The 14,749-nt window shown below is 45.9% G+C and overlaps 1 protein-coding gene across 1 annotated transcript in view; it reads right to left on the minus strand.

Annotated features, from left to right (window-relative positions):
- The window catches only part of COL9A3 (collagen type IX alpha 3 chain), a 41,394-nt gene that overhangs the window by 10,017 nt on the left and 16,628 nt on the right, over positions 1 to 14,749 (minus strand). Inside the window, exons 12-25 of the mRNA XM_030008318.2 lie at positions 13,385 to 13,441; positions 11,633 to 11,686; positions 11,099 to 11,152; positions 10,531 to 10,584; positions 9,730 to 9,783; positions 8,532 to 8,585; positions 8,028 to 8,081; positions 7,668 to 7,721; positions 6,983 to 7,036; positions 6,179 to 6,223; positions 5,141 to 5,194; positions 4,653 to 4,706; positions 1,721 to 1,774; positions 1,211 to 1,282 (exon numbers count right to left, since the gene is read on the minus strand). Of these exons, the coding sequence (XP_029864178.1) occupies positions 1,211 to 1,282; positions 1,721 to 1,774; positions 4,653 to 4,706; positions 5,141 to 5,194; positions 6,179 to 6,223; positions 6,983 to 7,036; positions 7,668 to 7,721; positions 8,028 to 8,081; positions 8,532 to 8,585; positions 9,730 to 9,783; positions 10,531 to 10,584; positions 11,099 to 11,152; positions 11,633 to 11,686; positions 13,385 to 13,441 (768 nt within the window). The remainder of the gene's footprint in view (positions 1 to 1,210; positions 1,283 to 1,720; positions 1,775 to 4,652; positions 4,707 to 5,140; positions 5,195 to 6,178; positions 6,224 to 6,982; positions 7,037 to 7,667; positions 7,722 to 8,027; positions 8,082 to 8,531; positions 8,586 to 9,729; positions 9,784 to 10,530; positions 10,585 to 11,098; positions 11,153 to 11,632; positions 11,687 to 13,384; positions 13,442 to 14,749) is intronic.

The following is a 14,749-nucleotide window of genomic DNA, read 5'->3' on the forward strand; positions in this document are numbered from 1 at the left end:
CTGATTGCTGGCGCAGCCCTCGCTGCTGCCCGCGCGGAGGACTGTGGGCACACGTGGCTGTCACCGACACCAGTGGGACTGGGTGGGCAGATGGAAGTTCCTCTGAGTACCAGTTGCATATGTGGAGGTGGAAAGTCTCCAGCACTACCCAAACCTGCTACAGCATGCTTTCCTGGGGAAAGCTGTTAACGAGCTGTGGTGCTAAGAAACAATCAACAATTACATCTTAGAGTAACTACACTTAACTTCAGAGCCAGAAATAAAATCTAGATTTTTTTTTTTTTTTTAAGTATAACATTTTCCCTCCCTCTGCTTGGAGCAGCTCTCTGGATACCAGGCTGCTCTGTGCAGGGGCCTCTTCCCCTCTGAACATACATTTTTCACCGCAGCAAAGCCCTGACTGCAGTCAGAACCCCACAGCTCCACAATAACCCTCCTGTTTCACACTTCCAGGCTCACAGTCCCTCCAAGAGGCTTTTTTAAACCTGCCTGGAACCAGCACAGAAGGGCCATTGTGAAACCCCCGTGGTGCCGCTGCGATTGCTTACACAGAAACTTCACCTTAAAGCTGGAGCCGAGGGACCCGGCGAACACATGGCTACTGTTCTCCTGCAAGCCCTGAGCAAATGTCGTTCACTTTGCCCTGCTGGCTTCTTTTAAATGAGAATGAATTCATTTAAATAAAAAGTCACATTTATTCTGAGGTGTGGGGCCCAGGTGTGTTGCTGTTCAAAAAGAAAATCACTGAGCAAACTGTAATTTAAAAAAATCCAGAGAACCTAATCAAGCATCTGAGTATCAAAAATGCATGAATCAGCTCTCCTGTGCGCACGGGAAGCAAGGGTTTGGTGAAATCAGCATACAGAGCAGGGAAAAAACCCAAACCAATCATCTATTCTGGCCAGGACAGGATCCCAAAGTCTCTTTTAAACACTCCACCCTGTCTAAAAATAGTGGGAGTTCCCGAACTGAAACAGAAACAAGGACAGGAACAGAAGAGACAGGATGCACGAATCCTGCTACCTGCCGTAGGGTCCGTCTTGAGCACGCAGCAGCCTCAGAGGGCGGACTGGGACCCAATGTACCCACCTTCTACCAAGGCTGCCTGTGTTTGCTGCGCTGACATCAGCCACACCGTGTTCAGGGGCCCCGTTCCACTCTGATTTCACATCTCCCAAACAGGAATTAGTTACAGATGTCTTCTCCTTACCCTGTCACCTAACTCTCCACGAATTCCAGTCGGACCAGGAAGGCCAGGTTCACCACTGGCACCTTTGGGACCCTGTTAGGAGAACAAAAAAGAAAAAACAAGCTACAGCTTACAGTGCCAGGAAACCCTGCCTGTCTTGACACCCCCGAAGTTCACCAGTCTCCATAACATGTTCAAAAAGGTCATTTGTCTTAGATCTCCTCTCTCCTTTTTTCCCCCAGGACCATACAGGCTGAGGGCGTCCAGGTCGAGGAGAAATTAAGGTGTCTTTATGTAGGTCAAACTCAAACCCTTCTTTTGCAAACAAATACTAAATATAAATTGTTCCAGCAGGCAGCTTATCTGGCCTTGCGCTCTTTCTACTGTACTGTGTTAATAAAGGTGTCAAACGGAAAGATGCTTCTTCCTATCACTTGTTGCCATCATGCAATTGTCTTGCCAGCGGTTTGCAGAAAGCAGTGGCCTGCCAAAACACGATGCACATTAAATTACCCTTGTCGGCATACCAACCTGGAAACCTCTGACACCAGGGACTCCCATCGGGCCTTGAAGACCAAGCGGTCCCTGAAAAGAGAAAGATAAGCTTTGGTAAGGAGAAAATTCAGGGCCAGGTAAGGCGCTTGTTCACACAAATTGAAATTGGCTCACTTCTAACAGAGAGAGATCACACAGTTCTGTACCGCAGCACACTTTGCCCGGTGGCATTGCTGATGAACCTGACGAGCCACTGTAAAGTGGCGCTTGGTGATTACTGAGCTTTGTTAATATTATTAACAGAAATGCTTATTTCTATATATTGATGCTTAAGAACATACCATACTCATGAGCAGTAAAGATCAATGACAGCAAAAAGTGGTAGCATGATAGCGCATAGACAATACACATTAAAGGGGATCTGCTTTCCCTGTATTATGCTTTTAATTGATCCAATTCTGCAAGAAACTACTGTAAAACATGCTGCACGCACTTGAAAATGAGAAATGGCAATTGCATCCACTTGATTGGACGTACGCGGTGCCAGCAATATAGAAAAAGGCAGTGTCTGACGCTGTTAGTGCGGGTGCTTTTAAGAGCCTGGCTCACTAGACAGGACAGGAACATTACCGTTAGGAGTCTCTATTGCTTTCTATTGAGCAAAATGCGATAAAGATCTCGAGTGAAAAAACCCCTACGTAATTTAGGCATCTAAATCCCATTTTGTAAAGCGCTTTCTTGAAACAGATGCCTTAGGCAAACTTCTGTCACAAGGTGGGACTTCAGCTTTGTCTCCTTTCACAGCCGTCTCTGCTGGGTGTAGCGTTAAGGGACACAAATAAAGTTCAAACTGGCTGCCCCAGACAAAGGATCAGTCAGCACGGACTGTCCAAAGTACCAAGACACCAGCTGTCTACTGGACTGCAGTGCAGGTGTGCCCTGTGTTAAAATGGCACCTGTATTTTTTCTTGAAGTATTTTTTCCCTAATTGTTAGCCCTACAAATTCTCCCTGGTATCTGAACACCCACTGTCTCCTGTAATTTTTTCTGGTTGTTAGGAAAAGGAAATCCTCGTGTGATGTGTGACTCAATGTATGATCTAAACCAGTTGCCCTTATCCCTGCCTGGCTCTGAAGATCAGCACGGCCGTAACCTTGTGCAGAAACCAGCGTCTGCCCAAAGAAAGGAGCCAATCCGCTGAAATAAAGCAGCATCGCCTTCAAAAGGCTCAGGTATTTTTGTGGTTACTGTTTCCACTCCTGTTTTCTGCTTGTAATTCAGTAAGGAACTTTGAGAGTTATAAATACAGAGGTCTAGGAAAGTTACATTAAATTGCATCAAAAATGACTCGGCTGTGCTGGTGCCTCTAAAAGTGCTGGGACCTGATAGAACCTGACAGCGTGGCAATGGGAAGAAACGCTTGATATGCTATGCTAAATAAAGGCAGATTGTTTTGAGCCAAACAGCCTTAACACTAGACAAATCCTGCAACTCTCTTAGAATAGCCCAGGCTTAACTATAATTCATATAAATTAGGACTCTAATAACACAAATCAGAAATTAGAAACCTAGGTTAGAAAAAAATATGGGTTCAGCTGCTATTGCACCCACATCAGAAGTCAGCACCAATGCAATTAGCTCGACTGCATTTGATTTTTGGCTATAATAATATGATAACTTCTGTGGGGCCAGCTATTTTGATGAAAAATTGCGAACATAAAAGCAAACATTATTCATTTAGTTTATTTCTAAGGGTGATTTCCCTCTCCTTGGAAGTTTAAAGAGCAGCTGCTCACGAACAATAAATCATCATACAGTTCAATTTTTTCCAAGTGGCACATACCAGAAATCACGTTAGACTTGCTGTAGGATTCTAGATTTCAAAATGAGATTAAGAGGGGAAAAAAAGAAAAGAAAAAAAGCCCAGCAAAAACACTGGAAGGTCAGGTCCAACCACAATGGCAGCACTAGTTGGGGAATGACAAAATAAAAGGCATCCTAGCATTTTTAGTAGTGTGAACAAAATCAGGTTTTTATCACCCTGATATCATTTATTATTATCTCGGCTATTCAGCAGGGACATAATAGGTCCATGCAGTTATTTTCAGGTTTGCATTGCAACTCCAATTTATTTCTCAGGCTCTGCGATGATGCAGGGAACGCAATGAAAGCAGGAACAAGATGCTCTACTGATGACCTCAGCGGCTTCTAACCCAGAAGTTTCATAAAGTTGTCAATTCGCAGAGTAAAAGTGAGAACTGCTAGAGCTGTGTATGGGGTTTTGTTCCCTAGGGGCTCATACCTACAAGCTCCCAGCAGGATAATGCTGCTGCAGTACTGGGTGGGAGAAGGAATCTGTTTCAAGCAGCTGGGAAAAGCATGCAACCATGTGTGAGAAAGGCAAGTGATTCCCAACAGGTCTACCAACTTTTTAACACTTTTCAAGCCCCTGTCATTCACCATGACAATGTGCAGGCTTTCCAGTTTTGTTGCTTGTACGGCTTCAGGTTTTGCAGTGAACCTCTACTGCTCCAGGGAGAGCGATACAGGAATGGGAAGGATTTCGTGTTTCATGTGCTGGTGGCAATGTACCTTCCAATGCCTTAACAGGAGTTTTGCTTCATTAATGTCTCACATGTGGCGGAAGCTGAACCTTATTATTACTGTGTAATGAGGGAATTGCTGACTGTCCAGTCTCTCCTGTCTGACTGTAGCAGCTCTACAAACCTCTTTGGCAAAGAAAGCTGTAGTTGTGCAACGAAATGGGAGGAATCACTTTGCATTTGCACGGAGCTGTCGGTGAGAGCAGGATCTGACCCACTTATGGGGGAGTAATTCCTCTGCTGCCAAAACTCCCCAGAGACAGTATCAAGAGAGAATGAGGCCTTTTACTTTAGCCAGAGAGTAATCCCCATGTACTGAACTCCGGTTTGGTATCTATTTGATTTACAGGCAGCGCTGTACTTACAGTTGCTCCTCTGGGTCCCGGCAGACCTCTCTCACCAGGAATACCAACTTCACCCTGGCAATAACACCAAAGTCAGCCGTGCCATTTAGGAGCCGCGAATCCACCCTTCCCGACCCACTGCAGAGCCAGAACGTATTCCCGAATCCCAGACTATTTCAATCCCAAACTCCCTGCCCTGTTGGTCCATCCACTAGGTCGCACCGTCTGCCTCGGTGGGCTTTGACCTGCGCTGCAGTACAATATCCGTGCACGGAGGTGCCCACCCGGCCGGCTCGCATCGCGCTTGCTCGGTAGTTCCACGCAAGCGTGGGGCTGCCTGGGAGCGCTCGTCACTGCGCGCTTGCATGCCTTGCAGGCAGCACAGCACCTATCGCGTTACTGAAAGGTTTATTTGTGCAGGGAAGCAGCACGCGAGCTCCAGCTTCGCGGTTTGGTTTAAAACACACTCAGCAGAGCTCATGGTAAGTGTAAATGATGGGGATACCTACAGGGATGCCTGGCTCTCCAGAGGGACCTGCCTCTCCCATCTCTCCAGGACTGCCCTGCGGAGGAGAAAGCAAACACTCAGTTAGGGCGTAACTTCACAGAGTCATTTCTCTCCTACGTAGAGCAACAAACAGAGGAGGGAGTTAAAACCCGGATCAGGAAATAAAAACGGCTTTAAGCTTTTACAGTTTTAAGACCAAGGTGACAAAACTCTCAACAACAGACATTTAAAGAACAGGTGAGGTGTACATCCCGTCCTGGGAGCAGTGACTAGGGAGGGCTGCCAGCCCCAGGGCAGTGCCACCACATCCCATCTCGGACAGTGGACCAGTGAGACCGGGATGCTCTTTTGGAGGCATGCTCAGGACACCCCATTTCATTCATTCCGCATCACCTTTCTGCAGGGAGAAATGCCTTCCTGCAGCGTGCTCTCACGCATGAGGATTAGCAAGAATAATGATGCAGGTGAAGAGGGGGAAATTCAGAAAGGAAGGGGAGGGACAGGAAAAAAAAAAGACGCTTTCCAGAACAGCTATGTGCTGGACTGCTTTGGTCTGTCTGAGATTTTCTTTTATCTCACAGGTTGGTGCCAATCTAAAGCTCTGCGGAAGCTTTTCTCCTGAGGTAGAGGGAAAGTCTTCCAAAGGCAAGATGAGATAATCTTGCTCCTGCTTGCAGATGCTCAGCCTTTTGATTCCCAAAGATGAAGCCTGCTCTTGGGACTTTGACAAAAGGGTGACTGCTCCCTTCTGAGGTTTACTGAACAACTGACGGCTCTCCCGTGCATCTGCTGTGTCTTCACTGAACGAGGCGCAAGAGCTGTCTCAGCAAGAGCAGGGCCAGCTCAGTCATTCTACCTAATGCCTGCTCCTCACTGCCAGGGGAACCCAGCCCGGGCAGGAACGCTGACACCATCACTTCGGGGTAAGTGTTCCCAGGGTCTACTTGTGGGCACACCAGTCCCCAAAAGCCGAAAAGCCTTGCCGTGACAAGTTTAGCAGCTTCTGCACCAGAACCCATCATTAGAGAGACTCACTTACTGGTTCACCCTTTGAGCCTTTAACACCTGCTCTTCCAGGCAGTCCCTGAAAAAAAAATAAAATTAAAGCAATGTCAGAAGCAGAGTTATTAAATTTGTTATTCTGGTCTGATTGGATTTACAAGGAGCAACATTGCTTGAAGAAATGGAGGATTTGCATTTCTGCAGCTTTCACCATGAAAATTATGGCTTCAGTTTCCCTCTTGCTCACCGCACTAGCAGCTCTATATACACTAATCCTTGACAATTACAGCAAAGAGGAGGAACATACAAATAGAGCAGCAGCAGCAACATTTTGCACAGCAGAAACCTCTCTCTAGGGGTGTTCAAAATATTCTGTAAGACAGGAAGAAAGGAACACTTTACCTCTATTTAAACAGTTGGAAGACTGGAAAGAGGGAACATTTTGCCAATGAACACCAGTAAGCAAGGGACAGAGCTCAGGCTACTGCTGAATTATCACCATTTGTATCCCAGATCTTACCTCCTTGCATAAGGGATGCATGTCACTGGGATGCGAATGAGAAAATCCCTCTCACATTTAAATTTTAAACAGAGCCAGAGTGGCCAAAAGCCAGGGTATTACTGTACTAGTATTTGGTGCTACTCCAGATGTTTTCCGTTCCATCTTGTACACTGCTCCCCTGTTTGTATGGTGGGAAAAGTGCATTTCCTCTTGGCTTAAATGGGGCCCCTTGTGAGACAATGCACAAAACGAACCTCCCCTCTCCCCAGGAAGGATCTCTGTACGCAGGCCAAGCTGCTGTAGCACCCCGAAGGTGACTGGTCCTGTTGCCATACTCACAGGCAGTCCGTTTGGTCCTTTCTCTCCAGGAGCACCCACGCGAGCTGCATCACCCTGTGGATATCGAGAGGTTAGGAGGGACCCTCTGGTACTGGAAAATGGTCTGACACAGGTAGGGGACCCATTCCCAAACAGGCATTTGTAATCTTCTCCCTCCCCATATGAGCAGGACCAAGAACCTGTTGTGTCTACAGGGGATGGGTACCCCCTGGACACTGGGTGCCCAGAGCTCCCAGGTGTTTCCCTACTCCCCTTGCAGCTCCCAGCCTTTCCTGGCAGCACACGGTCCCTGTTCCTGCGGGATCACCGTTCAAAAACCAGGCAACTAGCACCTGACAGCACTTTGTCTACAGGCAATTAAAATAAACAGATGTCTCTGTCGACAGCTCTGAAAAGGCATCTCTGAGGGCCTAGAGTCAGCCAATAGGAACCACTAAGTATAAGGACACAGTTGAGTTTAGATCCTATGTGCGTGGCCCGTATGTGCATCTTCTTTCTTTAGAGAATTTCCTTGGGATTAATTAATAGAAGGAGCTTCACCCTTCCTCACTTGTTATACTATTGGAAAACTTTTCAGAAGCAAAAGCTTTCCAGCCATGCTCTTGACAAGCATCAGTAGCTTTACAAAACTCAAGGGACAATAACAGAAATCTTTCCTGCAGTGTTTAAGTAGGACTTTACAAACCTTCTCACCATCGAGTCCAGGAGCTCCATCCCGTCCATCCTTGCCAGGCATGCCCTGCAACCATGCACAATGCAGGTTAAGGTTATGAGACAGATACCGGAGTTTGCAAAATACATTCACATCAAAGAACCTTTTGGCAACGGGTCCAACTCCAGTTGTACTGGGAGACGGGGAGATTTTTCATCAACAGCAGTACAACTGGGTTTGGTCCAACCAGGATTACACTGAAGGCTACACAGACCCACAGAGCAGAAGTTTGATGGCAAAGACCGTAAGGTGCAAGTTTTCTCCTATCGTGTTTTATCTCATCATCTGCAAGCAAGAGAACAGCGAGACGTGCATCCTACTTAATTGACTTACAGGTTCTCCTATGAGTCCACGAGCCCCTGGGTTTCCTTTTGGTCCAGGTCTACCCTAGAAATGAACAATAAATCCTGTGTTATCCAGGACACAACCCTTAAGAACAACCAGTCAGCAAAGAGAATATTCAAACTCTGTAGGGACATTTCATTCAGTTTGTGCTGGCTCCCACCCTGTTCATGTAGGTATAGCGGTTCTCTTTGGACACACCAGAAAACCGGCCCAATGCTGGCGGCAGCATCTGGGAAAATTCTTGATTGTTTCAAGGGATGGAGATGTAACATCTGATCCCTGTGCTCTGGACTGTAAGCAGCACTTAGGCACCTTATTACTCAGGCATCTTTAATAAGACTCAAACATCTCATTTTTGAGAGGAATACTTTCATCCCTTTCACCTCCCTTTCAAATAAACCGAGGGGGGACAAGCCATAATAAACGTGTGAAACAGACTCCTTTGAATGTCACGTCCAAAATTTGAGCAGACGGGTGTTTTACTGCACTTACAGTATCGCCTTTGGGCCCCCTGAATCCTTGAGGTCCTTTGTTTCCTTGATCTCCCTATGACAGAGGAAGAAAAACCCATTAAGCATCTTCATCACACAATGACAAAGACTAATGGTTCGAGGGTGCAAATGATGAAGGGTTTTTTTGTGCTGTTTTCTGGCATTAGCAGAGGTGTGAGCGTACACATTCCCCTAGGAACTCGGCTGTACTTTCTCAGTTACGCTCTGTAATTCCTGACATACAGATGAATTGCAGCAGGGACTCTGCCAACAATCTCTCGGGGCAGAGACCACCTTCCCCTTCATTTAATGAAGCATTTTCTTTAACCAGAAATAGAGTGGGAGAAAAACTTTAATATTTACTGTCTAGATCCTGCTTGGGGTAATTAAATGTTTGGTGGACAATAAGCACCTCCTTTTATTTTATTTCGGATGAATTTCTTCTATAATTGCAAAGACTAGGGAGGGGTCCCCAGAGGGGGGTACTGCCTCGGGGTCAATGCAGGCTGCAGTGTGTTGGCTGGTGCAGGCGGGTGCCTGCTATAAAGCAGATGTCATATTATCCACACTGAGAAGAGACTAGGTGGAAAATGCTTTTATAGAGAGGCCATAATGCTGCAGACGCAGCTCAGGTCTCACATTTGGGCACAGTAAGGAGGGTACGGGAGTCTGTCCACAGGTAAGCGTGCAGGTTCCGTGTTCTACATTTCACCCCAGAGCTCTGCAAAAGGATGAGGACTGCATCTTTAATACACAACCATTTCTGCTCGTAGCAAAAGTTCATGCGAGCTGTGGGCACTTGGGAATAGACCAGGTTCAAAGGATGAAAGCTCAGGATAGTGCTTGCTGATTCCTTCTCAAAACTCTCCTTCCCAAGAATGCCACCACAGATGCCCCTCTCAAGTGCTTGCCCACAGCTGCTGATGCTCAGGGAAGAGCAGCGAAGAACAGAGCAATGGAAATGTGGTGAACATATTCTGGCATGGGGCACGACCGAGGGAAAGGCATCATGAGGTCTGGGTCGGGTGAAATAACGTTGCTCTAACTGGAGTGAAAAAGGCAAAGGGAATAATCCGATGGAGGTGGTCAGCACACCCCTCCTGTTTACTGGCAGCAAAGAGTTTAGCGCAGGAGGAATAAACTTTAGGCTTTGGTTGTGGAAGGCAGGGCCATAGAGATGCTGAGAAGTAGGTACATACAGCTTTCCCTGGAGGTCCTGGGATTCCAGGTGGCCCTCTGAAACCAATGTCACCCTGCAAAGAATAATACATCATTGTAGTGCTGTGGTTGGCAGAGGGTCAAGTAACAGTATCCCTACCTTATATCACAACCTACGAAAACACAAAGGCCCTGGAAAGACACCCCATATTTCTTGCTAGTTTGCAATAGAGTCTTGCAAAAGATCCCCCTCTGAACAAGCAGGTTTTTACTCTGGATCTCCCCATCACTATCTCTGTGATACACTGATATCATTCGTGGCCTTGCTATCTTGGTAACACACTTGTTCCTAAATAAATGCATGACTTCATCAAATTCAAAACTATTCAGCCTCTAGGCTGATGGTCAGGGGACCTTGGCAAAAGTCCAAAGCCACGATGAGCTAAAGATTGACCCTGTTCTCACTGAGGAGACTTTTCACGTCCTGAAAATCTTTGTCCACCAGAAATTCTTTGGCTTTTTCTTGTAAAAAGAGACAGAACAGAAAGTGAAATGTTCATGAAACGTTTCCCAGTTTTTTGCAAGATTCTTTAGCATTGTCAGTCCTGCAGGGACAGCACTTTGCTTAGAGCAGGCTGGGCCTGATCCTGTCAATCCCTCAGGTTTGCAGGCTCCTGCTGCCTTTGGAAGATTGTTCTGCTAGGGGCGTGCGGGAAAGAGCCTGCACTTTATATCTCTACAAGTTCTCCAGTGGTCTTCAGTAAGGACAAGTGCCACCTGGACCTCGCATGAGACAAACTGGGGGGTCCGGGGGAAAAAAATTAAAAGAAGGTGTTTCTTACTCTGTCACCAGCCGGACCCATTGGTCCAGGGAGGCCTCTTAGTCCTCTTGGGCCCTAATTAAGAAAACAAATCAGTTAAAACCCAATCACTGTTAAACATAAAATGGCAGAACAGCACGACGTAGCAACTCAACACAGAAAACATTAAGAAACCGTGAAAAGCGGCAAAAAGCTCAGCCTTCTGATGCACAAACGAGACATTTTCCCCTTCGGTGATGACCTCTGAGCAAGCGACACTGTGAAGACACCCCACGCAGACATGCGTTCAGAGCGCTGCCCTCTCCAGCCCGCCTGTCAAGCCAGCCCAGAGCTCAGCCTCAGATCCACCCAAAAGGTGTCCAGGGCTCTACTATTGCTTGGATGTCTCATCCAAGGTGAGGTGCCAAAAGCAGGACCTGAATTAAAGCTCAGCGAAACCAGCACGATTTGGGTTTTTTCACCAGCACCAGCTTTCACATTTATTATTCTGCAGAGGCGAGAGCTGTTTGTGTGATGCAAGATGACTGATGGCACCATTGAGTTGCACAGTAAAAGGGTCGCGGGAACCGCTCTGAAGAGTAGGTGTTACCTGCAGGCCAACACCGCCGGGGATTCCTGGAGGACCGGGAGGGCCAGGGTTACCCTGAGAGAGAAAAATTAATTAGACAAGAGGCGAGACAGCATGAGCCTGCCAACACAAAACCAGGGACCTTCCCATCTTATTTCTCCGCGAGTGAGCTCCCACCCAGATCTCCGCTTCAGAATTTGCTTCTACGTTACAGGCAATTTATTCTATGTGCCAGAACACTTGATCAGTCAGGAATTTACCCAAGTGATTAATGCAGGGCTTTTTCCTGAGCTGACATCCCTGCATGTGAGACAACAGGCGTTAACTTATCAAACTGATCTTAACGTTGCGATCATTGGGAAGATGAATTTTCTTGAAGTATTAGCACACGGTCATACATGCAGAGCAATGGAAGCCAATGCACTTCAGTCATAGTAACTTCTCCTTGTTGTTCAGCCAATTGCCTCATTTCTCCCTGTCTTCTTGAAGAAATCATTTGTTATGGTGCTTTTAAAGAGAAAAATCCTCCCCTACCCCCTTTACATTGAAGTTTACCTTCTCTCCTTCTTTTCCTATTTCACCAGGTTCTCCTTTGTGACCAGTGTGTCCCTAGAAACAAGAGCTCCAATTATTCACATTCCAGTACAGTCTTGTTTCAAAATTTACATTTTGTGAGATAGCTGTAAGACCTAAACCCACACAACACAAACAACTTACTGGGAAAATAATGTACACATGTGCTGTAACCGTGTGAATGGAGGTCACTTCTGGGGTTAATTAGCCATGCACCGTTCCTGTGTTCGGTATCCCTGTGTCAGAATTGATCTAGTTTCAGGAAACGCCCAGATTTGGTTTTCAAGAGTGACTTGCGGTGAGACTAGGCTACAGGTCTCCGGACGCAATTCTCAATTACAGGTCAGGGACCAGAACTCAGTTCCCATCACTTTTGAAAATGGGGCCGAGAGCTCCTGAAAACCCCTTTCTGCATCTTTAACCTCCCCTTTTGTTTAAGTCATCTTTAATGTCTGCATCATCAAGCTTGCAAAGAAATCCATGTCCCACTGAAATCTTTTCTATAAACTCAGATTCAGTTTGCTTCTTGGCTCCCTTCCTAGTACTGTGGGAGAGACCCAGACTAATTTCAGCCATGGCAGATGTTATTCCTCACCATGCAAAAGGTCCTGTGCATCATTTGCATCATAATTGGAGACCTTCATAGGTTTTTCCATTTCATAAGCTATGAATTTTGAATAGTTATACCCCAAATATTGTGTATTTCTAATGATATTTATGACTCAGCTCAGAGACCAAAGAGACCTGCAAAAGGTCAGTTCATGAGGAATTGAGAGCATTTCCCAGGAGATGTTCCCCCCATTGCCAACTTCTGTTAAATCCTGCTAAAAAAAACTTGAGTCACTTATTACTTCAGCTTACTGCTGGAGTGTAACCCACTGCACACAATTCATGTGAATCATAGAGGGGACAGAGAAGGAGATGTTTAACTGCTGAGGGAGGTTTCCTGAGGGTTGCAACCTAGAATTTATGCACCAGAATCAAACAACATCAACAGAAAGCTGCCTGGTGCTACACTGGGTATAAAATGACAATTAAATCGTATTTAATCACGTAAGTTATGCCTTGCTACAGTAAAATGTGTACCTCTGTGTTTACAGGGTCTGTGAGCACAATTTAAGAACTGGTGAGATTTTTACAGCTCTCTGAAGTCTGAAAAGGCAGCACATCATTCTTGAGGCAGCCCTGAACCGCTGCTCTCTGCTTGCTCCTGTTCATCAGTTGTGTCCTACAAGGCTTGCATGATGTTTTAATCTTTGTGCTCGCCCTATGAAAAGGGTTCAATTTCATTTGTAAGAATAAACGGCTGGAGTTAAATCTTCCATCTAACAAAGGTTGCAATCCTGCAAAGGATGGAGCCACAAAGCTACGTGCCCGCGAGCGCAGGCAGGTACTCGCAGGATGGATGCAGAGCCTCTGGCTGAAGGTGAAGGGAGAGCGCTCACACTTTGCAGGATTGAGCTCAGTGGCAGAGCAGCTATTGCTACGAGTGGGCGAACAGCCTGCAAAGAGGGCAGGATCAGGTCCTTCATCCTCCTCTTGTCTCATAATTTGGCTGCTTTAGGGGTTTTCTGTTTCGACAGCATAAACCCAGGCAAATGCATGGCTGGTTTGGAGAGCTGTGGAGCCCACAGGAGATGTGTACTGTATACAAAACAGTTTAATCCCAGGGGTTCATAGTGGTATTTATTTTGGGAGACAGACCCTTGTATCTGTAGCTTGTATTTTTCTTACCTTGAACCCCGGCATTCCTGGGGGACCTGGAGGACCCGGTGGGCACAGAGCTGGGCACTGCAAGGAACAGAAACACTCTTTGGTTTATCAAGCTCGCACAGCGCATCCAGGGAAGCTGGGTTCATTACTAGGGAGAGGCGAAAAGGTCATGTGGGGTTTGGCTCTAAATCCACTAAATCTAATTCATTCATAGCATCATGTACTCACTGGCATTTCCCTACGTCAGAGGGTCCTAAACAGGTCCTCAGGCCCCCAGTAACCCACAAAATAATGATTTATGAATGGTTTGCTTCACTTTGAACATGGGCTGTGAGAAATTCTGAAGGCTGACAGTGGTCCACAGTCCAAAATGCTGGAGAACCACAGCTCCCCAGTGAAGCTGGATGGGTATCTTGTAAATCATTAGGAACGTATTTAAATCTATGCATTCGTTGACCCCTACTGATTTCCATTAGGTGACTCACCTAACTGAAACAAGGACAAACATTAGAGTTTATCAGAAGGGGACCTATTAAAAACTCATCCAAATACCAATAAGCTGGTATCTGCAGACGTCTAGGGGTGGGTGAGTTTGGGAACAAATCAGAACGTGCATGGATATTTAATGGGGACTTAAAAGGCCATACTCTAAAAACTATAAATAGGGAACAAGATTTTCTTCTGCAGCTTTTCTTTTATTTGTTTGTTTTTTCTCTCAATAAAACCTCAGGCAACACCTCTGTAGCAGAAATTTAATTTTCTAGTATATTCCACGGGGTAACTTAAATTAAACTTGCAGAAATAGTATCATTTTCTATTAACTTCCACATGACTTGCCATAAGGCAATCTAAACTGACTCTGAGCTTTTTTGGGGCACGCCAATTAGAAAACCAAAGATGCTGTCACAACAACAGCTGTGAAATCTGGAAATGTCACTTCCATCGTTCATGGACTTAACACTCCTTTCATTCCCTTGAAAGAAAGGAGTCAAGACTTTCTCATAAAGAAGGAAGTCTAAACAAAGCATATGCCCATAGGAACCCAGTGCCACCATCCATGGAAATAAACAGTGCAACACACATGACCTTTTCTCTTGCAAAGCAGGACTGGAAACAGATGCATGAAAAGCTGTTGTCATTTACCAAATGCTAAAGTTGTTTTGTAAATGAAGAATGTATGCAAAACCTGCATTTTGGAAAGCAAACTGGAAAGCAAAGATCAAGGAAAAAATTAGCACTAGCACATCTACCTCCTTGAAAGAACATTTCAGTCTTGTAAATACACACACAACACTTATGCATTCAGTGATAAGGCAGTTTAGACCCATGTCTGCAAATCCAGACAGTGCATGTTAAATGGTCTGACAGACACCCAAGTATGCCAAT

This window comes from Aquila chrysaetos, chromosome 3 (genome assembly GCF_900496995.4).
Source record: "Aquila chrysaetos chrysaetos chromosome 3, bAquChr1.4, whole genome shotgun sequence".
NCBI lineage: Eukaryota > Metazoa > Chordata > Aves > Accipitriformes > Accipitridae > Aquila > Aquila chrysaetos.